At 39.3% G+C, this 26496-nt stretch overlaps 1 protein-coding gene across 1 annotated transcript; it reads left to right on the forward strand.

The window, feature by feature from the left end:
- The first annotated feature begins 5650 nt into the window (after positions 1-5650).
- On the forward strand, positions 5651-20547 carry LOC124269667 (sodium- and chloride-dependent creatine transporter 1-like). Its single transcript, XM_046704704.1, has 12 exons — positions 5651-5822; positions 8431-8562; positions 8806-9145; positions 11764-11896; positions 12612-12746; positions 13545-13648; positions 15129-15253; positions 15739-15851; positions 17413-17544; positions 18741-18840; positions 19904-20004; positions 20524-20547. Exons 2-12 carry the CDS (start codon positions 8460-8462, stop codon positions 20545-20547), a joined length of 1410 nt encoding a protein of 469 aa, XP_046560660.1. The 5' UTR covers positions 5651-5822; positions 8431-8459.
- Positions 20548-26496: the final 5949 nt, after the last annotated feature.

Consider the following 26496-nt stretch of genomic DNA (forward strand, 5'->3'; position numbering starts at 1 on the left):
TATATATTGTTTGATTGTGCATCGATCAACGGACGGACATATTACGTAAATTGCAATTGAAAATGAAAACATCAATGATTTTAGGTATAAAGTCATCAGTTATCCGAATTGCATTACATTTGATATTTTCCCACAAAACTGTCAAAATTGTATAATTCACGACAATTTGCTTTCAAACACATGCCAGATGTTGACCTTTCGATCGCCTCGTTTGGCCATATCCAGACATGCGCACAATTATCGCGCGCGCAAAGTCAGTTCACTTTGGCGAAGTTTAACGCAATATCGTTCTATTTTCAACATCTTCACGGCAAGCTGGTGTTTATTTGGTAAGTATGTCCTTCATGTATAATGAAAATGTAGGAATGTTGTTTAAATCTAGCAGGTCAATGTAGCAAGAAACTCCGAATTAGGCTCATATTTTATCTCACAAGGTTACCGGTATGTCACAGTACATGTTTCTCAAAATTTAGTGGAAGCCCGTGTTTTCCATGAACTTGTTTTGTTATTTTTCAATATATTTGCATGCATATATTTGGCATTTTATCATATTATCGAATAAGATTTCCTTTCGTACCCATCACCTGATTTGAATTTTGCAAATATACATTTTCAAATAATCAGTGAAGTACATCAATATAAGGGACCGTTCATAATTATATGGCTGCGGGTGGGGGTGATGAATGAAGGGTGGGGTGTGTGGTGTGTGTGGGGGGGTGTCACCCATTTTGTTCAGGGAGCTAAGGGGTCAGCATTTTGTACACACGCACTATGTTTAATATGATGCTTAGAAATTATGGAAGGGAGAGGGCGTCATAGATATTGTACATGACATGCAGGGTGGGGCGTCACTTATTTGTACATACACTTTACGGGGAGGAGGGTAATTCACATTGTACATGCTTCTCCATAAAATCATCATCACCCCCAAGCCATACATTATGAACGGTCCCTAAATGCAGCTATACAAAATCGAATAGAATTTATATATAATTTTAATGGAAATTGCAGAAATCTCATCTTCGAAGACTGGGTGGCAGCAATTTTGTGGATCACTATAAAGGAGCAATGCTAAGGTAACAAGTTTCTAACAATTCACTTGTTTCCAGTATATCCATCACAAAGTTTAAGAGAAAGATGATAATGCTCTTTCATTACCACCTGTTTTGAATATTTGAGATAATGTTTGGGTTATTTGGGTGATAATAGTTTGTCTTTATCTTTATTTATATATTAAGGTAGATCATGTAAGAGAATAACTTGACAATGATTTCTCCCGGAGATGTTTAATTTAATGAGCACTCCCTTGCTTTGCGCCATATTGTTTTTCGCGGTAAAGAGCTGGATGCGAGATAGCACGCGAAAGGACAGAAGTCATAAATTTATAGAGATATATAGATGTTTATTGCTGGGAGACACACTCTTCAGGTATTTGGTCAGCTGTAGAATTTGAATATGATGTTTTTTTATTATTGTCAAAGTGTAGGTTTTTCATTATTTTGCATTTATATGTGTGTGCAGTGAAACATACTGAGATTTGGAAGAGTCCATTATTTAGAGTACAGGTATTTTTATGTTTATGTTCCCTTGTTAAGATCATCTATCGAGTATATTAGAGAGAAGGTGTATATTTGTAGTGTTTTAAATCAGAGTTATTTTCAGTGTATGACCTACATTTCAATATGTTTTGGCCACCTGTCACCACTTTGGTCAAATAGAGTAGGACTTCCATTTCTTGGAATTGAGAGTCAGAGATACACTGTTTCCAAGAATTTGCATGTGCCAGCGATGTTTGTTTACGAGTACATTTCAGTCTTTTTGAGTGTAGATTGGAGTTGTAAGAGATGTTATTCAATGTCTTATTATTCAGGGTATGATAAATTATTGCTGGCAGTGTAGAGTTTAATCACATTATTTTATTGTTCATGATTCAGAGAAGCATAGTTATGACGTCGCAGATATTATACGCACACATAATTCATTATATGAGAGATTTTCTAAGCGTTCCTATAAGAGATTAAGTGTAAACATTTCGGAATTATAAAGAAGTTGTTTATCTGAGTTTTATGAGTGTACAAATGACAAAGAGAGAGAGAGAGAGTAGATAGTAGGGAATATATTGTATACTTATGAGAGCTCATTATTGTTTTCAGAACTCCATGATCCATACTTCCTTGTGTTTGGAAACAAATGGTGTTGGAAGACCTCCCACAATAGACGTGTTCTTTGACCTGTGAACCACCACCCATTTTGTTTTCTTATCATTTAATGCAAAATGGCTTTTGTTACAATTTATGACTCCTGTTAGCAAAATTGCTACATCAGTACAACTCCTATTTAATTTGAAATAATCGTTTCCGAGAATATCTAAAGAAAACTAAATCTGACAGAATAACAACAATCTTCCATTGTTTTGCAGGACAATGTCAAACAATTTCATGTCAAGAATGAATGTTGATGGGCAAAACGGCAACTTTTATTTTGAGAATACAAGGTTGTATTCAATCATCTCTGGTAAGTTAATTACCAAATGCAGCATTTTCATCATGACCATAGCAAATAATATATGACAGTAAAGCATCGTCTAATTCATTCTAATTCATAGTCTTATTGAATAATCATCTTGCAATTGAGGATTTTCTTTGAAAAGGTTTAAGAAAACTTCCATTCCTTTAGTTTAAAATATAAATTGTTTACACTTTTCGTCATATTTTGTATTGATGCTGTTCCTATGTTCACATGCCAAGTTACAGCAGTGAAGTGAACCTTTCAAGTGATTGATTAAACAAATACTTGAATCATTTAAGACAATATATCTTCCATATAAATTATTCATGTATTTAAATATAAAATTTCAGAATGTGTCCTATCTCATGGGAATGAGATGGGAATGAACCCGAAGCAAATTTCAAGAAAAAGTTTCTGAAGTAACCATCTGACCGCCAGGCAGGGAGTGGCAGAAAGAAGAGGAGCGGATAATTGTGTTTTTGGAGTTGTAATTGTGTTGAAAAATCTGAACTGTGGTATTGAAATTGGTGGCGTAAATGTCAGTTTAATGCTATATGCAGATGATATTGTGTTATTAGCACAACAGAGATCACCTACAGACTATGTCATGTGCGATGTTTTACATTATGCATTAAACCACGTTTCTCTGTGTGCGTGTGTGTTCATAAAGATTTCATGAAAAGTGACTTGTCTTATGTGCTGTCTTCAGGTATAGTTCCTGGTCATCTTGGATCCCTTTCATGGTGAAAGTTATTGCATTGTGTTTATTCAGGGGTCTGTCTAATAGCTGAAATTCAGACAAAATGTTTTCTCGGGACAATTTCCACCTTTTCAAGATAACAGTACAACAGTAAATAGTTTTTCTTAATTTGGAATACTCTTTTCTTCTTACTGGAATTATACGTCCAACTGACATAAAACTTAAATGAACATTATATTGAATGTGGAATTTTAACCAAGTATTTTATCAGGTAAATATTTTTACTGCAATTTTCTGTTTGAACACTGTTTATTGCAGGTAGCTTTTTGGGTATTTTAGCTGGATGCATGAGTTTGGTGCTACTTTAGTGTAGTTTAAAGATGAAGTGCGAGTCTATTTACAGGAAAGCGTAATACCTCCCAGACACAACCACGGAACAGCCCATTTTCAACGTTGATAATAGGTCAAACTTCAACGATGATTCTACGTCGGATATCTACATCTAAAAAACTTTCATATACAACCACGGAACAACCCTTTCAACCTTAATAATATCAACGTTGATTCCACGTCAACCTATTTTCAATCTACCTTTTTTCAACGTTGAGGTCAAACTTCAACGATGATTCTACGTCGGATATCTACATCTAAAAAACTTTCATATACAACCTATTTTCAATCTAATCTTAACGTTGAGGACCAACCTATTCTCAACATTGAAACAACGTTGATGTGCCTGCTGGGTTTGTAGGCATAGAGTCAAGATCACATGTTGCGGATTTGATTTCTTTTATCAAAGTAATAATTTCGCACTCAGAGAACTCTGTGAAGCAATCCATAGGAACTCCATAAAACGCAGCAGAGTCAAAGGTTTGTGTCTTCTCCAGAGCATGCATTATCCAAGTCGCCACGTATTTTCCCTATCTTAGAGACAAAATAGGAGTTGAAATCATTTAAAAGATTTCTATAACAGGTGCGAGGAGGCTAAACAGTTTTCTTTTTCCCCATAAGCGACGAAACAAAACGATGTAAAGTCTTGGAATTGTTAGTACATTTCACAATTTTGGAATGGCAATATTTCCATGGCTTTCGATTTCCAAATTGCTATTGTTACTTCATTTCTAGCTCATTTGTATATCTATCTGTGGACTTCCAATGTAGATTTTCTCCACTGTCGCTCAGCTATTCGGCGTTGCTGTTTAGTTTTGAGAACATCTTCACAATACCAGGGAGACGAATTCTGCTGGTTCCGTTTTTCCGAACAACTTATATTGTGCTGGGTATATCAACACAAATCCATCCATGCACATATAATAACACCTCACAGGGAAGGACATGTATTACTCAATATACTGTAATGTGTCGATTGAAAGTTGACAAAACTAACTGTTGCAAAAATTGAAGACTCTTTTTTGTCATGCAGCCTTATGAATAAATATCCAATCACTTTGAACTTTACAAGCTGTGTTTTAGCCCCAATGCGCATATAGACACTATATATGAGGACATCCTATATATATTTCTCATTTGCTTTCATATTTATCTGTACGTTCTTATCTTCATTTTCACGTGCATTATTGTCAGTTCTTAAACGTAAGTGTGACAAAAAAACTCTTCATGCAAGCTTCTTGAAATTACTCAGGTACGTTTAAGAGAAACACGTGTTAGTGCAGAGAAATGTTATTCTGGTACTGTGGTCGCAAAATGTCATAACATCATTAACGTCATGTCACTCGAAAAGTGGCAAGTGTTGAAAAATTAAAATCCTTATGAGAGTACTACTACACTGAAACAGTAAGCTCTCTTTGAAATCTTTGTAAATTTGTGCCATTTTTGTCTTTTGATAAAATCTGAAACATTACCACTCATTCATTAAGAAAAAACAAAATATTTTCGTGATTAGATCCATACAATTGTATGAAGCTGTCAGAGTACACGTCATACACCAACAGGTTGGAGTAGCCAAAAGGACGAAGCGTGAACTTGTCGAAATACATTCATTAACGAACAAAGCAACATTAATAAAAAAGAATGGTTTCAATTTCCACAAAATTCCATGTAGTGGATGCATATTGTGAGCCATCTGCTGTTATCTTTCTTACGTCCGTCAATTGTTCAGCTGTCCAATATGAATATTCTCCATTGCCCTCATGAATGTCCTTCTCTGATTCTTATTCATGACTAATTTATGCATGTTTGCATACGACTGGTTTTCTTATAACTTAAACTGTACTTTCCACAGTGCACAGATTTCTATTAGTCACGTGTATGATTTCTCTTTTAGATTTGGCAAATATTACATATTTGTAATCATACTTGTAGGATATCAAATCAATTAATCAGGCTGTGTTCTTTATTATATCAGTAGTGAGACAGCGCTCTGCAATAATAATTTCAATCCAGTGGAGGCATTCACCTCATCGGAGTACCAGAGTGCATAGATTGGTTTGTTTGATATAACGTGGAATGTTCTATTAGACATATATGCTATATAAAGGGACACATGACTGCCTCTGTCTCCAATACTAAATAAAGAGTGGCACTCGGGAACATCACTTTTCAAGAAGGATTCCTGTCAAGGCCTATTTGAAGGCTTCATCGTTGTTGCCACGAGGTGAATATTATTATCACTTTCTTTATTTATTATCACTGAATCTGCTGTATATAATATTGCCATTGTATTTGAATTTGAATTTTATTAGTCATTATCTATTGCTGAATTTCTTTACTGTAGAATTACATATTTGCAATTAAATTTGATTATTAAATTCTGGTGACCACTTCCCACAAATATCGGGAAAAATGATGAAATGAAGTTATCATCGAATATCATTAAGCATTGGTTCGTGCAGTTTAGGGGAAATGTTTAATTGCAATGAGTAAATTTTTAGCAACCTGTACAGGATCATTCCATTTCTTAGGGATATTTAAGAACAAACGGATGCAGTCTAATAAAGTACCTTCTGTGCCAAAAGAAGTACACCCACCCCCACCCCCAATGAAAGGGAAACCTGCAAAGTGGTAACTTTTTCTGGTTTAGAAGTACACTAACGTGAGTAGATAAACTTTGAACTATCTTCCACACTAAGTCCACCGTCTACATATTTTCGAACTAGATTTATTCTCTCTATTTAGCTCTTCTGTTGAAAGTGTAAATTCATTTTGGGGATTTGGTAAATCCGCTTATGTAGGAACTATGGTCGACAACGCAAGGTTATCACTACAGTTATTTCCCCTATAAATTGTTTCTAGTTATAGTTTAATGTTAATGACCCAAAGTGTTTTTGAAATGAGCGTTTAGTGCAATTGCAAGTACATCGAAATCAGCGTTATGCCAGTTCAGTGTTATCAGAACATAATGTGAGCGAACTGAAGCTAGCCATACAGCTTTAGATTTGTCGGTATACACTATTAAGCCAAACATTCTATGGAACTTACAATGCACTTATTGTACTTCTTGTCTCATTTAGAGATGGTGGTGAGCCGACGAGAGATAATTCGGTGTCATTTCCATAAATATATAACCGACACATTGTTGAAGCACTATAAAACGCACTGTCTAAATTGTCATCCACTTGCATGAGCTGTATATGTTGATAAGATATATTACAAACTAATAGTACAAACGAACTAACTCTTCATTGTATAGGTACTGCATACGTGACTGTGCGTACGTGTTTTCTATGATGGACGAAGAGGAGACAATTGTTTTCATGAATACGGACATCATTGAAAATGTAGATGAATCCCCAAAAGACGCCTCAAAAAGATTCTTCACCAAAACGGGAAAAATGGGACCGGAAGTCCGAATTCGTCCTTTCCTTAGTAGGCTATGCAGTGGGTATAGCTAATCTCTGGAGATTCCCTTACCTCTGTGCTAGAAACGGAGGAGGTACGTCATGGAGATAAACAGAAGTTGGAATGAGATAGGAACCTGATAGACCAAGAAGTTACGTCCCAAAGCTGAAATCCTATTGTTTATGGTTTGAAATAGGTTGCTGTCTTACCCATTCCCATTTATGAAAGGGCGGTCCGTGATCTGGTTTAGAATTGGTCTCCAGTCCAAACTTGCTGTAAAAGGCGACCAACGGCGTTGACCAATGCATAAATATAAGGGTAATGCTATTTTTGAGGGCATTATCATTTGCAGAAGCCCGAGGTCTTCCATTAACTGCCCGACGAAGGAGGGCAGTTGTAAAAAGACCGAGGGCTTCTGCAAACGATAATGCCCTCAAAATAGCATTACCGTTATTATTGCTAAAATGCATGGAATTTGTGTTGAAAAGAAAAAGGAAACAATGAAGGAATTTGACTGTAGGTTTACTCAAAACCAACTTCTGACGGAGTTGACTGCCCGAATGCAATTAAGTCATCGAAAAATTCAAGTGACGTCACAACAGAAAGTGACGATATTCGACCTTGGCCTTTGACAAGACCATAGCCTGCAACATGTCAAACTATATCAGTGTTCGGTTTTGGTCCAACAACAACGTTAATAGTGCAGTTGTTGAGGTTAGCACCAACAAGAAAGCCAATATTACCGCTATTTAAAGCGGGAATTCGGGTTCCTTTGACTTGTTTGACCCAGAATATCTGCCAGTCCAAAGCCAATGTCGAATGAACCATAAGCCCACGCACCCACTATGACGTCACTTGACAACAGAACTGATAGTGGCCCGTCGTTAAGGTTGAGCGGTCCAATATCATTTGCAGCGGCCGCAAATTTCTGATAATGGGAGGGCTCCATGTATTTTAGCTATAAAGATTATCAAAACATATATGGAGACATGAAACGTTTTTAATCCATAACGTCCTAAGGATGACATGCTGGGTGACATGCGGCAATAATTATGTCACAGATGCAATCCACAATATCGACAGAAAGGGTAGTTCCAAAGTCAACTGGCCGTCATTCTGAATACACCTTTTTGATTCCTGACATGGGTACATTGTACTAAACCCATTCTGGATCTTTTAACAACTCTATTGCTCACCCACTGGTGTTCTCTGTCGGTTGATATGTTTTCTGCAGCGAGACATAGTCCAGTTGTTACAAAGCTGTAACGTTGTCTATTTTTGCATCAAGTCCAGGCATTCGTCTATGGCTTACTTTCGAAAAGAAAAGGAGCCAATTTGGCACGGCGCTTTTTGTATTTATAGAAGTGATATTACTGAATTTTACTCTGTATGCATACAGCATGTCTATCATTCCTTACCTAAAGGCGCCTTCCTGGCCCCGTTCCTGCTCTTAATGTTCGTGATTGGAATCCCTTTGGTTTACCTGGAGGTCTGTCTGGGACAATTTTCGGGAACAAGTTCTCTTTTTGTTTGGAGATTGTGTCCTTTGTTCAAAGGTAGGTACATGCCAATTCCTTTCATTACTGGACATCTTTACTCCATACTGTACAATTATGTTATTGGTAACAAGAAATAAAACACACATATTTTTTTATTTGGGCTTTGTTTATTATACATTCAATGATTATAATTGAAAAGCATCGCAATGGATGCTACCACTGAACCACATATCGACAAAATGTATTCACCTGGTAATGACGATGTGCATTAGAACGTCTCTTTCTTTTGTGTCACTTTAGGTATTGGATGGGGAGCAACTATCGTGAGCGGTATGATTTCTATCTACTACATTGCAATCTTAGCATGGACAATGCCTTATCTGATCAACTCCTTCTATCCAACCCTGCCTTGGTCCACGTGCAGGAACTGGTGGAATACTGACCATTGCATTGACCGAAATCCTTCTAACGTCACTGGCTTAAACTCCACCATGACAACGTTTTCTGCCAACGTTACAACACCCTTAGTTTCTGATGCCATCCATAACCTGGAAAAGTGGAACACAACTGATTCCTTCTTACAGAAGATGCTTACTGTTGAGGGTAAAGGAAGAAAAACAGCTACTGAGGAATTCTGGGAGTACGTGTCTCGAATATAAAAAAACAAAAGGCTTACTTTTCGTGACATTTTATCCTAAATTATAAATATCAAAGTGAATTTACTTGATGTCAGAGTCAGGCACCTAATCGCCAGCACACAAAGTCACAAAGTACTGGCGATTAGGTGCCTGACTCTGTGGGTTTGGGTTCGAATCCCGGATGGGACTCAACCCTCAAAAGTACTAGAATCTGTACTTTTTTGAGAAAGTGAATCCCAAATATAACATATGTTACATTTGACCCCTTTCTAAATGGCACTGTGTATTCATACTTTGAGGTAGGTTATGTACACTTACATGCAGAAGAAACGTTCCATCTTTGCTTTGGTGACAATTCCCCATGACAGTAATCTCAATTGTGTAAATGCCGAAGACGCCACCACAACCCTATCTAGGTAACCTGGACGGTATCATATGAAACGCAATATGATGGAAAGAACCAAATACTAACTAACATATTGATGCAGAGAGGCACAAAGAGTAGTCAAAATAAATATTCCAAATCTGTAAACAAATGCCAACGTATTATGTCAGCAAGTTAAACCTAACACAAGGCATGACATTTCCTCAAGAATTTGGAATTTTGCAACCTTCATATGCATAAAAATCTATACTGAGTCAAAAAAGAAACTTCACATTCTTTCTTCAGGGCACTATAAAAGAACAAGAGATGGTAAGATGGTTAAATTTTATTATTTCATTGCTGAGATCTGTGTGATGTACTCGATACACTGACAGTGCCATAATCAGTTCCATTAGGCTACACCGCCGTTCCAAAACATGGGTATACAGAATGTCAAGTCACAAGAATAAAAATGCGAAATTTCTCAGTTCAATATCGTGTATGGCCGCCCCGCGCATTCACCACTGCCAAACACCGTCTCCTCATCGACTGCCTGATGCTTGTGAACACGTGGTTGGGGATTCTGCGCCATTGCTCTTGCAAGGCAGCGCCAAGTTCCTGCAAATTCTGAGGTTGGTTCCTAAGACCACGAAGCCTTCTCCCAAGTGCATCCCAAACGTGCTCTATTGGATTTAGGTCAGGGGACCTCGATGGCCAGTCCATGACGTTAATTCCAGCGTTTTGAAGGAAATTTCGTGTCAACATCGCGGTATGCGGCCGAGCATTATCATGCTGGAACTGTAGACAAGGGCCATGAGCCGCCATGAAAGGAACGAGTTCAGGGGTGAGCACCTGGTCGCGGTAAGCAGCAGCTGTGAGGTTTCCACGGATGACCAGAAGTCGGGAACGGTTGTTCCCACAGAAAGCACCCCACACCATGCAACTTCCGCCCCCGAATCTGTCGACTTCCTGCACAAAACATTGGGCATACCGTTCACGTCGTCGTCTCCAGACTCTGTGCCTGCCGTCCGCGAATCTGAGGGTAAACCTGGATTCATCGCTAATGACGACTCGATTCCAGTCTCTCTGGGTCCATCGGAGGTGACGTTGGGCCCACAGCAGACGTTGACGTTGATGAAACGGCGTCAATATTGGCCCACGATATGGACATCGAGAATGGAGATTGGCAGCCCGCAACCGATTTCGAATGGTCTGTAAGGACAGTCGACCTCTAAACATCTTAGCCCTGGTTCGGGTAGCCGGCAGAAATCTGTCACGTAGGTGACGTAGGACGATTTGACGGTCTTCTGCTCGTGACGTCACACGTTGACGATCCGACCTTGGGCGATCAGAAGTGGTGCCAATTTGTGGTAGACGACCTCGCAAGTCATACACAGTACGACGGCTGCACCCCATTGCTCTCGCGGCGTCAATAACAGATCTTCCCGCTTGCAACATGCCAACGGCACGTTCACGTTGCACATTTGACAATCGTGGCATTTCAAGTACCGTTAGAACTGTGGTTTAAAAGTGTTTTTTCTTGAGGCCAATGCAAACACGTGCATATGAAGAAAACTTCGATGCGAAGATCACGTGATCGACTGCACGTGCAAAACCTGATTTGGCACTAACGTCATTTGCACGACGAATGGATGGGTTTGAGTGGGTTTTGCTAACGTTTTTCTAGAGTCGAAAGATAGGGATCCCATTTCGGATACATAGATGTTTCTTCAGAGAAAAATTATTCATTATTTTTCAAATTACATTTTGTGAAGTTTCTTTTTTGACTCAGTATATAAGTGGTGGTGCATGATATGTTTCGTGGTGACGATATATGGGTAGTTCGCATACGTACACGATCTTTCCGAGACAATTCATTGTTAAATATGGCAACACACGTTTCACACCTTTATTAAGAAATTAAAGATATATTTTAAATGAAAGATAAGTTATTTAAAGATATTTGTATTTAATTTAAAGATAATTGACATACTTGTATTAATATTGTATGGACATAAATAATTCAATATATCTTCAGTTCAATTCACGATATGTCTATTTTCATTCAAGATACCTTTAAAACAATTTAAGTTATCAGTATTTCTGAATAAAAGTGAACACGGCTTGCCATTAGAAATACACCCATACCAACAATGACTTAGTTTGGTGATGACAATGTTGTCTATATTTTGGAGTAATAGGCATAATTTGTTGAGAAGCGTTTTGCGTGATGTGTTTTTCACATTTATGTCACAGATATGGCGTGTTACATAAGTCTGCTGGTCTGGAAGACATGGGGGTCTTGCAGCCTCATCTGGTCGGATGTCTCTTCGCCTCGTGGTTGTTGGTCTTCTTGTGTCTTGTTAAGGGAGTAAAGTCAGTAGGCAAGGTATTATGCAGAGCAAATATGATCAGCCTTTGCATTAGATAACTATTGATAACATAAGTACAGTTCAACATCGAAGTGAGGAAACCATAAAACATCAGTTATCCGTGTGTTATGTTATCTTCTCACTGAATGCCCATTTAGTGCACATCCTTCGACATAGCTTGTTTGTGTTTTACATTAAGATTAGATTAGAACTTTAAGTGACCGCCTCTGTGGTGTAGTGGTTAGAGCGTCTGACCGGAGAGCGGAAGGTCGCGGGTTCGATCCCCGACCGCGTCATACCAAAAGACGTTAAAATATGGTACTTGTTGGTCCCTGCCTGGCGCTCGGCATTAATGGGTACAACAGGGACTGGTCGGCTCGGAGTCAGTATAATGTGTCTGAGTGGGGTATTCATGCCACCTTCGACATAGCTTGTTTTCGTTTTACATTAAGATTAGATTAGAACTTTAAGTTTTGGCGGAAGGTCTGTCTCTTATCATTGCCTAATAAAAATGCATGTTGGACTGAAAAAGAACGATGATTTGAAGAGATATCTTTGACGATGTGCTTAATAACATTTTGAAAATAATTTGTACTCTGTACATATGCTATTCTTTAGGTGTACATGTAGAATACCTGATTTCGAATCCTCATGTTCTTATGCTCGCTCCCCGATTGATTACGCTCCTTCAGAGTGTGGGAATAAATGACATATCTTTCCGAAATTTTGTAGGTGGTTTATGTGACGGCTCTGTTGCCCTACATTCTGTTGACAATCCTGCTGGTGAGAGGGCTGCTTCTTCCCGGGGCCATTGATGGAATATTGTTTTATGTATATCCTGACTTTACCAAACTGGCAAACTTCAATGTGAGTACAGCATTATCAGGAACTCGGCGTCCGCACTTCGTATGAAGTACATACTGGATTCATTTATTATCCTCAGTAATTATTTCTTAATTCTGTTGTAATGTATATCCTGAACCCATTCACCACCCTCGAGTCTTTTCGGAAGTGATGATTCATTCATTATTTTTATCGCTAACCTGGTTAACAGCAACGCATGCTTGTCGTAAGAGGCGACTTACGAGATCGGGTGGTCAGGTTCGCTGACTCGGTTGACACATGTTATCGTATTCCATTACGTAGATCGATGCTCATGCAGGTGAACGCTGGATTGTCTGGTCCAAATTGATTATTTACAGACCGCCGTCATATATCAGGAATGTTGCTGAGTGCGGGGTTAAACAACAAACCAACCAACTAGTTTCTCTTGCTCATGAGTGTAATTTGATTTGACTATTCTTCGACTAGCATGTGGCTGCATGCTGAATCATGTACTTTCAATGAAAGCCAAGCCATGCTGTAAAGATGACCAGCGTATGTATCTTAATTCAATTGAGACACCATACACTGGGTACTGGACAAAGGCAGCGCTAAAACCACTGATTTCTATTCGCTGATCAATTTTGCAGACACAATAAGACTTTAGTGACTGACATCCAAGCAAACTGACGATGATTCGTTAATTAATGCGTTCATAGGATGATATACCTGTCATTTCATGAACCACAGTGACTAGGTTTTAAGGTTTGAAGCATTAATATATTTGGGGAACAATATTCCTGATGAAGATTATGCCTCTGAAGTAAAACAATATTAATACAGGTATGGGTTGAAGCGGGAATACAGGTGTTCATTTCTCTGGGGACTTCGTTCGGGCCTCTCATCACCATGGCAAGTTTCAACGACTTCAACAACAACTGTTTCCGGTAGGTGTTTTATGTGTCATGATTATATGATTGTGTCAGCTGGTACGATACAACATGCTGACTTCCAGATTATCAGCACAATGCTCGTGCTAGATTTGCAGCCAAATAGTAAAGGTCTCAGACTTGCATGTCTTTGAACATTGACGCAGTAAGTTATAACTGTTAAACATTAACCAGTCTGTATCTTTCATGTCCACCCAATATTTATTGGAAGTGGTCAGTTTATTGAAACAGAATGTACGTCTCTCAGAAATATTCCAATACCACTTCGGACAGATATCTGGATTACCTGACTGGCAATATATTTACTACATTTATGTAATCTGTTGATACCAACAATACGTTAACCCGGATTTCGTATATCAAAGAATTCGGTGTCAAAACAACAGATATTAAACACATGGGATATAATTAATAATTGTATTCTAAATTTAACTAAGTGTACAAATCTTGCACAGATGCTTAAATGTGAGATGACAAGGCCAAGAATGCTAAATATATAATAACATTAAAAGTTTCCAGTTTCTGTTCTGGAACTTTCTCCAACTTGCTGAGTCAGACTATGCTGGAAACCTGCCAGTCTATGCATAGTAACGAGCACATCACTATCCTCTCAATCAGATACTCTCAACAGAGACAATGTTGTGCAAATACAACACTCTTCAACATAAATAATCTGCCTTATAACAGGTAGACAGGCATGTAGACAAGCTAAAAGTGGATACAAAAAGTGCTCCTCCCGGCCAAACTAACTCTTTTTCATGCAAATCAAAATATTTCAATCCGTAGATTAAATTTTGAAATACTCATTTCCAAAAAGTTCGACTTTAGTTTCAGATACAGCTGTCCAATGGTCCAAAGACAAATGAGTATATGAATCGTATCTGCACAAAGGAGAAATTATATACAGTGTCCGATCTCGACCGCACATAGATATTCAAAGTGAAGGTTACCTCTACACCAAACTCCACGATTTATTTCTATGTTCCTTTTCATGTCGATCAATTCGCCATTTGCTTCTTTGTCAGTTGATTATTTACTTCTTGAAAGGTAGATATGTTTTCAAATATCGTGGAAAGACATACTGTACTTACGACTAGCTCGTCATTGGAGTTATCACAATGAAAGACCTGCTCAAGTCATACAGAAATGTTACGGTAAACGTTCACACGAATTGACTAAATGTGACACATTCCTTGTCAACGGGATATGGGATGCTTTCCTACACTGGGACCTTTACAGGGAGTTTTCACACATCCACGTTCACTGACTCGTACCTGGATCGAGTGCTCATGATGCTGATCGGGTGCTCATGATGTGATTGTCTTGTCCAGACTCGATCGTTCACATGCCGCCATCGTATGGCAGTAGTAATGTTGGTTGCTGTGTTGGGCACCGAAAGCAAGCACACACCATTGGCACATATGTGCTGAATGTGCTTCACATACATGTAGTTATAAACATGTTCTGTTTCACACAGGGCCTCTGTCGCCGTGTGTCTTGCTGATGCTCTGTCCAGTTTCTTTAATGGGTTCGTCGTCTTCTCAGTGGTTGGGTTCATCGCAAAGGAGGCTAATGTTACCGTCACAGAAGTAGCTTCACAGGGTTGGTTACTATGACTCTCTTAAGGTAGCCAAATGCCTCGTCATCTAATTAGTGACGCGCATGAATGGATTAACGAGATTCCCACTGTCCCTATCTACTAAAAAGCGCTTACACGTTTAGTAAACAGACAAAATGTGCCCCTGAATTGGTTCAAGTAATCTTTGAATGCCAAAGATGTAAATTATGCATCCCTGAAGTCAGCTGGCGTCCAACAGTCAAACCAATTTCACTGATCGTCATACAATCTTTATCCCGACAGTCCACTCTTATCAAGTCCCGTGCACAGAAAGTGCAGGTTGTACACACCGATGCACCCGATACATATTCTTACCATATAATTGAAATCGTAAACTGTCTCAATTTTTAGCAGGTCCAGAGTAATTTCTGTGCATACGATGACCTTATTGCATATCACAGTGCTTCGTTGACGTGTTTGCTTATCCGCCACTTGTCGACCTGTTCACTGATCTGGATCTATCTTGTAGGACCAGGAGTGGTTCTGATAGCGTACCCGGAAGCCGTCAGCTTGTTGCCAGTACCTCAGTTGTGGGCAGTGCTGTTCTTTCTAATGCTGCTTCTGCTTGGACTGGACACGCAGGTAATGATTTGGATTTCCATAAACAACTGTCAGGCCTATTCCTGCAGAGGCAGGGCGATATATTCAGGGTAATGGCGACATGCTGCAAAGACATGTGAAATCAGCATTACGGGCGCTCTATCTTGGAATGGATTTAAATGTCTACTGTACACAACTGAGCATATAAGAAAGATGAGAGAGCAGATCTAATTTATCTGGTCCTTAATTGCCAGTATGCTTCTCAGTTTCAACTCCTTTTTCGACGAATGTGTATGTGTATAGTTCATGGCTGCTTATCGATCATATCGTATCGGTGGACACCAAAATGTGGCTTCCCCACCTATGCAATAGTTGGGAATCGAAGCGACGAATCAGGAGGCGATCCAATAGGCTGATAAGGATTTCATTTATTGTCATAATAAGGGACATAGTTTTGAGGAAGATGAAGAGTAAGTATATACTCGGAGACGCTGTGTTGTTAGAATAAATAGAGAAGCTGTCTCTCTTTTGTGCGTCTCATACCATTCGAAGATGTAATGAGCATAAGGATATTGATTTTGAACAGACAAGTGCATTGCACATTTTGTTTTGACAATATGTAAAGACATTGAAGTATGTAAATGATTAAAGTCAAGACCATGGCTGAATCACAATCATCTGCAGTACCTCCAGCTTTATTTCAAGCTTTCTTATCGACAATCGACTTCGTTTTGCCTCATGAAAACAATATTTTATATATCAATAAACAAACACTAGGCCACACAATTTCATATCGAATCTTGGAAATATCCATACATTTACAATAGGTGAGCTTCATTACCTTACGATTCTTTCGGAACTGGTGTCACAATGACAATGTAACTACAGACGTGCATTACAAAAATATCCACACCATCTGTCAATAATGAATATATATCCGTTGGGAAGAATCTTTTGATATTACACATTGGTCCAAAATATGCATGGACAAATTAAGGAACAATGTCTGCCAAACCATACACAGATGAGAAATGTATGTTTTAAAAACTATTTTGGCTCATAGTTCTAATTATTAAGCTTTATGGTTTTGCAGGTGCAAGTGGAATATATAATACGTTGAATTTTGTGTCGCTATACATGTAAATGCACCTACATACATTTGCAACCAAACAGGTCGGTTTTGAGCAAAGGAACGTATTCTTACCCACAAGCAGTCTCATAGGCGAAATATTTAATAGCGTTAGATATGTTGAAATAAGTTGTATTTTGTGTCATGATTCATGTAGACACAGCTTTGTTTAACTGCAAACTGAAAACACGAGTTTTGAGCAAGGAAATGTATTTTCACCAATGGACCAAGTAGTATATGTTTTAAGTTTTCGGAAAACTGTTTTCTTTCAATATTTTACCCTAAGTATATATCTATGATGATATTATGTAGAAGTTTTTAAAATCATTTGTCAGAAACTGGAAACAGTTAACGTTCGAAGAGTTTCTGGACAAATGGACTTCCAAAATTAAACTGTGACGTAATCCTTCTCCAAACAAAATCCAACCCCACCTCTAGAATATGACATGGTCGCTTCCTTACGTATGATCTTAGTTTGGGTTGGTGGAGAACGTTTTGACCAGCATCATCGACGCCTTCCCACGTCAACTGAGCCGACACCGCACATTGGTCACTGCAGGAATAACTAGCGCCTTCTTCCTTCTCGGGCTGCCTATGACAATGAATGTAAGTACTATTTACATTGGGACTTCTTGGAATTTGAATGTCCTCGTGTGTTTGGTTACTATCCATGTGGGACAAATCTATTGTCGTTAAACGGTAATAATCCTCTTAAAGAAAAGTAAAGAAACTTCATTTTTAATTTCCGATTGAAAATATTGGGAGATATATCAGAGTCATTCAATTTTGATATGATAATAAAGAATGTTTTGAGAGTGCATAACCACCTGCACTTTCCTATGACCATAGTTGTTTGTACAGTAAACGCTCTCGCTCCTGTAGGATAATTGGTGTATGACGTGATATTTTCAAACAAGAAAAAACCCGGCTAGAAACAAACGCTAACAACTCTGTGATGCAAGATGATTGTCAAACTTAGTGGTCTGCAGTGATTTATCGACCTTCTTGGAAACCGTCAAAATCAAGAATGATACCCCATGCACGTGTATGGGGCTACTGCGTTGGGCACGTGCATCCCATGCGTTGTGTTTAGGGGTGGTAATAAAGAGAAATGGTGGTGCGTTCTGTCTTTGAAACGTTACCTTATTAACACGTATAAATACTTCCTATCCAAACTGGAAGTTCAGGTCTCCCAACATTTTTTAAAGAGTATATTTAGTACCACAGCGTTTTAGTTAATGTGAGGAGACAGTCTTGGAGGTAGCCAACATTTACCCCTTTGGTGTCACTACCTTGAGGGTGCATGACGATGAGTGAGTGAGTGATCAATTAGTCAGTGTGGTGTTTCACCACTTTTTCAATATTCCAGCTATATTTGCGGCGGGGGAACACAAGAAATGGGTTGTGGGGAATCGAACCTTTATCTTCGGTGTGGCAAAGGAATGCTTCACCCAAAAGGCTGACCCAGTTGTTGGATTAAAAATGAAATTGCAAAAAAGGACTTGGACAATTTGATAACTTTAAACAAATCCAAAATTATTTATCTCCTTTCAAAACTTGGAATAACTTCAGTACAAATTCTTCGGGCAAAGGAGCGGTAATGGCTACGGCTATGTTTACGGAGACTGAGTTTGTTTAAACTGTTGATTTGTTCGATAGTCCATTTATTTTTTAAAGGAAATTTATGTGTCGACACATGGACGGAAACTCTACTCTGATAAATGTTAGTGGACACTCTTGTCTTTGGAGGATGGCCCCAAGACACAACATTGAACAGTCATGGATGGTACATGTATTTGTAGGGAGGAATCTACATCTACCAACTGATAGACTGGTTCGCGACATCATTCTGGGTGTGGCTTGCCGCCTTCCTGGAGTGCCTTGTCATTGGTTGGATATACGGTAACAGCAAGAATGGATTGAGAGGACAAACTGGGATTCTGTGATGTAGTTTAGCAATATCTGAAGCATCATAGTAGTACATTGGCACAATATAAGTTGTTCACAGTTCACGCGGATTACATCACCCCATGGGCCCCGAGGGACAAGTGAACATCATAATGAACCGTTTGAAGCACGGGTATCGAATCATAATAATGTGTACCATAGTTAGGCACATAACCAATACCGACAACTACAGACTAGAAGAAAAATATATTTAGAGTTATATCCCTTCCATCGGTTTGGTTTCGGAAACATCGGTAATTTCCGTTCATCATACGTGATTCAATTATTCGCGATAAAGAATTACTAACACGAATTACCAAATGAAATCCCACAGTTCGGCATTCCCAGCGGGTAACATAGAAACTGTTAATCGCTTGTAAGCGGGGTAAGATAATGTGACGTAAGATAATGGTATGACGTCATCTATGATACGCGTCACACATGGTATACGTTGTCTACAGAATAACTTGACCACAATGAAGTTATGTTTCTCTTGAGGACAATGGGCATGCAGCCAACGACGTTTATAAGAACTGGCGGATATTACGAACTTGCTGTATGATTAGAATATTTTTATACTGAACTACGCTTATAACGAACTAAAATAATGTTCCCTTTACCTAGTGACCATAGTTTATTGGACTTTCAAAAGATGTTTAAAAAAATTATCTTGCTTGTGCATGTCAGACTTTAGATTTGAATTAGCATCTCGGCTTTGACAGATACAACAATCTGAGAAAGAAATAAATGAAATATACATGTGGAAACAGTTGAAGATATGATTTACAAAAGGTATCCTGACTGAAAATGAAATGTATTATTGAGATTCATTAGATCATTACTTATGCATTATGTTACATAAATGTCCAAACATATTACTGTTTGCATTAACGGATCGCATGTGTTCATGTATATATTAATTCAATTTGTAATGTATATGATAATTTGCAATGTGCATTTGATAGAAACGAATTTCATATGCACAGCCATGAAGAATATGCTGTTGTTTTTTATGCAGGTGTGGGAAGGTTTTGTCAGGACGTGGAACTGATGCTAGGAAGGCAACCCGGAACATTGATGAAGTTCTCTTGGTGTATATCTACACCTCTCATTGTGTTGGTAAGAGTGAGTGGGTGAGTGAGTGAGTATGACGGCGCAGGGCTCGAGAACTGGCCTTGACACGTTGTACCCAGAAATCGAACCCGGGCTGTCGGCGTGACAAGCGAATGGTTTAACTACTAAATCGTCGCATGACCAACTGGATAGGATGCCTGACAGGACATTGGAAATGCGTTTTTCTATCCCCTGTCCACGTGATTCGAAGATAGGTTGAGACTTGGTCTTCACCTGCGCTCCACATTTGCGGGATACAAAAGCACTGCCCGCTTAGAGTATTAAGAATTTCTTATATCTTAACAAGTTGAGTTTTACGCCGCTTTTGATGCAATATTGGGACACCAGAAATGTGATGTGCTATCATGTGATAGATGTACCACAGGCTGCCCCTCTTATATCACAATTGCTGTGTGAGTTTAATCAGTGCCATCACAACAGTTTAATCTGTAAAAAGAAAGAAGTGCCGTTGTTAAGATAGGAAGTAGTAACGTGTTCATATTAAACCTCTGCTTTGTGTGCCAGGGGCTCGTCCGGACTAATCCCTAACGTCCTCAACAAGTGTTACCTATTACATTTATTGTATGGTACACGTGAAGATTCGGGCTAGGATTGGTCTTCAGCCACCCAGACTTGTCGTAAGAGGTGACTAACGGAATCGGGTGATCAAGCTCGCTGACATGGTTGATACATGTCATCGTATCCCAATTGTGTAGATCGATGCTCATGCTGGTCCAGACTCAATTATTTCCAGCGTATAGCTGGAATATTGCTGAGTGCAGCGTTAAACAAGAAACAAAAATATTGTGTGCGAGAGAACTTTATAACAACAGTTTGAAACAAGTTGAACGCGTCCACGCCTCATCTAATGCTGTTTGTGAAGATTCATCTTCAGCAACCCATGCTTGTCGGAAGAGGCGACTAACGGTATCGGTTGGTCACTTGCTGACTTGGTTGACACGTGTCACCGTATCCCAGTTGCGTAGCTCGACGTACGTGATGTCAGTCACTGGATTGCCTGGTCTCGAAACGATAATTTACACACCGGCACCATAAAGCTGGAAAATTACTGCGTGCAGCCTTAAACAACAAACCAACAGACAAACAAAACATATTCAATGTCACTTGGGCAAATGTCCGCCATAATATTTTTTTTCTGTTTATCTGTTACAGATTCTTTTCATAGTGACACTGAGTTCCTACCAGACGCCAACATATGACGGATACACGTACCCGTCTTCTGCCAGCGCTGTAGGGTTTGTACTCGCCATGTTGCCTATCATCCCAGTCCCTGTCATCATGGTCATGGAACTCAATAAAGCCCAGGGGACATTGTGGGAGGTGAGCTTCCTCACAGTTTGCTCGATGGTTTCTGCTCGGCATAATACGAATCACCACATTTACTGACAAACGAAATGCACACCTGTGTATCTATTGAATGAATCTATTGGTTAAAGTGTACCCTCGTCTCGCCAAAGCCTTTAGTTTGAATCTTCACATGGGCACCGAGAAGACTAAATATTCCTGTTGTATTGCTGGGATATTCCTGAAAGCGTCGGTAATCATACTCACTCACAGATCTTAGCGATACGTATACGTTATGGTCTATTGGAGTTTTTTCAGACACTGATCCTGTACCGCGTGAAGAATGTGAAGAATGTTTGACCGATGAACGTGTTGCGCCGCTTTAGCTATATTCCAGCAATACCACTTCGGAAGACACAGAAATGAACTTCACACTTTGAAGAATCGAACTCGCCAGGTCACCTTCCGCCCTGATCCTGAATAATGGCATGATGGTCAATGATCAAGTTTGCCCAAAGGTCACAGACTGCTCTGACCCTCAATTCATCATACATGTACAATCATTTCTTTAATGTTTTTTGTTTTGTTTTTCATTTAAATGTTGACATGATTCTTAATGAATAAAGTGTAAACTGATTCGCGGAAGGAACTGGGGTCAGGATTCAATATAATATCAGTTGCTTTTCATAATGAATAAACTACTACCACGAGAAGTGTTTGATCCCGATTAACTGACTAAGGTTTCGCGCCGCTTGCAATATTCCAGCAATCCCACTTCGGAGGACATCAGAAATGGACCTCCTACATGTGGGGAATCGAACTCGGGTTTTCAGCGTGAAGGACGAATACTTCAAATTCACAAGGCTACCCTACCGCCCTTGTTTGATTCTGAAATTTGCTCAATGCTTAATTTCGCCAAAAAGCCACGGACTACTCGCATACATCCTACCATATGGCCTAAATGTTATTTGCATGTAAATGTTGACATTATGACATGATTTCTCTAAATGTATTCGAGGAAGGAACTGGGGTCAGATTCCAATGTACTGCAGTTGCTCTCCTTAATGATCAAATAATAATGAATAAACGAGGTGTTCTTTCCTTTCAGAGGTTTGTGTTCACATTGCGACCTTCATCCGACTGGAAGCCAGCCAACAAGTCTTGTCAACGTGATTATGAAACTGACAACCATGTATTTGTACTGCCATTCAAAACACTCATACCTCATCGTCTCCGTTTACGATTGTGAGAGGACGGAAACATCTTGAATTTATAATATTCTAAATATAAATCAAATGATGGAACATTTAACTGCATTCCTTTCCTTGTACAGATTAAAACATATTCAGAATCTAATGACCTCTTGACTCCGCGACTAAAGGTTCAACCTACACATCACTAGTTAACACATACTAGTTAACACGTGACAGCTATTTATGTTTTCCATGTCCAGAATTTGTTGCGAGTGAGGAAAATTATTGTGGCTAAGGCAAGACCAGGAACCAGAAAAACAGATAACATCTACTAACGATTTACGCCGCTTTTAGCAATAATCCATGATTACGACAAGCAAGTATACTTATCGGACAGATGTGATTGCTTTACGGTACGACCAGTCACTCACTCACTAAGAAGAAGTAACTGGGGCTGTTGCTTTTATTAATTCACTGAAAACATTTTCTCCAAAATTCAAACCTCAAACGACGTTATTTTCGTACTGGTTTGAAGAAGATTAAAAGCGCGTCTGACTTACACCAAATACATTTTTCTTTTAAACTTTAATTGAATTACCAAAGCAATCGTTTGTTCTGATCACTGTTGACGACACATCTGCAGGTCTATCAGATCAGACATCTATCAGACACTTTGACACCTGGAGCCTAAGACCCGACGGGTATCATAGGAGCCACGACATCATTCTCTGGAGTTTTTTCTTTATCTGCTGCTCCAGTGTTAGCCTCTTCCTGTTCTCCAACATGCTCAGGGTCAAGGACACTTTTTCCACTGTCAGGGGAATCGCCAGGTAGAAGGTTGACCTCTTGGCCTTCACCTCCGACTGTTTCAGTATTGGCCTCCTCCTCCTCTCCAACATGCACAGGGTCACGAACTGTCATCCCACTGTCAGGAGAATCACCAGGTAGAAGGTTGACCTCTTGGACTTCACCTCCGACTGTTTCAGTTTTGGCCCCCCCTCCTCTCTCCAACATGCACAGGGTCAAGAACTGTCATCCCACTGTCAGGAGAATCACCAGGTAGAAGGTTGACCTCTTGGACTTCACCTCCGACTGTTTCAGTATTGGCCTCCTCCTCCTCTCCAACATGCACAGGGTCAAGAACTGTCATCCCACTGTCAGGAGAATCACCAGGTAGAGGATTGACCTCTTGGCCTTCACCTCCAACTGTTTCAGTATTGGCCTCCGCCTCCTCTCCAACTTGCACAGGGTCAAGGACAGTCTTCCCACTATCAGGATAATCACCAGGTTGAAGGTTGACCTCTTGGACTTCATCTGTTTCACCTCCAGTTGTCAGGCCTTGTGCCCCTGGTCCCATCCCTGGCGCGGTTTTGGGGTTGTTGTCCTCGCCTTGTGCATTGAAGTAATACTGACACGTTGTTCTCCCACCGAATGAAGGGAGACAAGCGGAATATTGGCAACACCTGTTGGCAGCGTTACAATCATTCCCGAGAGGTCGACACTGAAATTGACCAAGACGTATCTACGTGACGTTACCTGATATTAACGACAATAGACGAGTAACAGCATAATCCCATGAATACATTCATTCTTATATTGTTTCATGTAGGTGATAAAGCCAAATACTGTGTATTCATAAGAAGACCTGACTTCATTGTATTATTGTACTTGCGCTTTGACGTCAGTAAAGTAATATCTTCTGTCGTCATATCTAGTAAAAATATCTATTGCATTGACTGTTTCATTTGTTTCTTAATGCACATGCACTGTGTTAACCGTGTCTCTGTCTGGTGATGCATTTTAGGCTGTTAAAACATGGAAAACTCCAATTCTGACTATAGTGCCAACGTGTCTTTATGAAAAACTATCAGGTTTTCGCGAAGACGTGTGCGTGTCAAGCCTCAACGTTCCCTTCCGTCACAAACACATGCAAAGGCAAGGTAAATAGACACATCGGGCATTATCTTGGTGAAGGTATCATACAATCACATGGTCTCAGTGTGAATGGAACACTCGACACCTACTCGGGACCTACTACATGGTGTTAATACGCGATATTATGCACGAAATGTCTCCAAATTCTGTCTCAGTGCACTTGGAAGATTGAGTACGCCAATGGTTGAATGTAAATTTGAAGTTTATCACGAATTGAGAGTTGTATGATAGTAACACTGCATATAATTTCATTATTATTTCGGAAGAAAATTTTCTCTGCTTTCAGTAAATATTTATCTCTCGATTATCAACACCTTTCGTCATTCATTGAAATACAAAAATGTTATGCTATAGATACTGAAAACAAAATATGTTTCTTCTCCTATTCGCTCAGATACTGAGGACTGAAAGTGTGCCGTTCAACTAGTTTGTAAGGCAAGGCGTAGTCCTTTCCATGTCCCATTTTAGTACCATGGAAAATCTCATTTAAAATCGTACGTTATTTAATCACACTGATTACACAGCAAAGAGACCTCAAGAGAGTGGGTGAATGGTTTTATGCCGCTTTTGCAATATCTCAGTGATACAACGGCTGGTGACACCAGAATGGAATTTACCCATATGGGGAATCGAACCCGGATCGTCGACGTGACGAACTAACCACTAGTCTGCTCTACCTCCCGCGACCTCAATTATTCACAAGTGTCGATGATGAACATTTTGAACATTGAACTGCGGGTAGTAAGTGCAGTGATTGTATGCTGGTCAGATCAAGGCACTCACCTGGTCGTTACCTGCGCTGCATCTGTACTGGCCGTTGCTGTACTGACATTGACCATTATTACAACAGGTACTGAATGGATCGTTGGGGTTGCAAGTTTGGTATTCAGGAACGCACTGAAACGAAGTGCAGTGTATCTACATTTAGAAGGTACGACAATGAAAAGATATATGCGTATTATTTTCCATTCCATAAATCCCACTTTGATGATCATTGTAAAACACTTTATCGATAACCATGATGTTACAAATTGCGACCAATGTAAAGACTGTGACCATATGTTGTGTGATGAAATTACGGAGGAAGAAATTAGAAAATCAGTTCATAACTTGAAAAACGGTAAATCCCCTGGGGCAGATGGTATCCCGGCGGAGGCTATCAAAGCTACGTGTCATGTATTGTCACCTTTCTATAAACGTCTTTTCAATGAAATCCTTAATACGGGGAAGATGCCAGAAGCTTGGCATTTAGGCATTATAGTCCCATTGCACAAGACAGAAAATAGAGATGATCCTAATAATTATAGGGGAATAGCGCTTCTAGACATTATCAGTAAAGTTTTTACATCAATACTTGACACGCGTATAAAATCCTGGATATCAACCAAAGAAGTACTCTCTGAGTCACAAGCTGGCTTTCGAAACAATTACAGTACAATTGACCAGATATTCATACTTAACTCAATAATTCATAAATACATAAGAAAAAAACGTGGCAAATTCTACTGTGAATTTGTAGACTTCAAAAAAGCCTTCGACACTGTTGATAGGAATAAATTAATATATGTTCTTTTGAATAATGGTTTATATGGCAAAATAACCTTTCTGCTTCGCAATATGTATTCGAATGTGAGAGCAGCTGTGAGATGCAGTAAGCAGACTATGACTGATGTATTTAAATCGACAGCCGGAGTCCGACAGGGTTGTATACTGTCTCCCGTTTTATTTACTATTATTCTATATATAGAGGAACTCGTAAACGATATTGTGAATAGCGAACACAGTGGTGCATTCATTGATGAAACTGTAGATGCATCATCTATCTTATTATTTGCGGACGACGTCGCCATATTTGGAGATAGTGTCATAAACTTGCAGAAGAAAATAGATGTTCTTGAATCATATCGCAAAAAATGGGGACTGTCGATTAACACCGAAAAGACTAAGATTGTTGTATTTAAAAAGGTGGTGGACTTTCAAAAATGAAAAATGGTTTATTGGCTCTGAAAGACTGGAATCTGTTTCCTATTACAAATATCTCGGAATAGTGTTTTCATGCCGGAAC

Source organism: Haliotis rubra, unplaced genomic scaffold, assembly GCF_003918875.1.
Source record: "Haliotis rubra isolate DU_JTF1 unplaced genomic scaffold, ASM391887v1 Scf1462, whole genome shotgun sequence".
Taxonomy (NCBI): Eukaryota; Metazoa; Mollusca; class Gastropoda; order Lepetellida; family Haliotidae; genus Haliotis; species Haliotis rubra.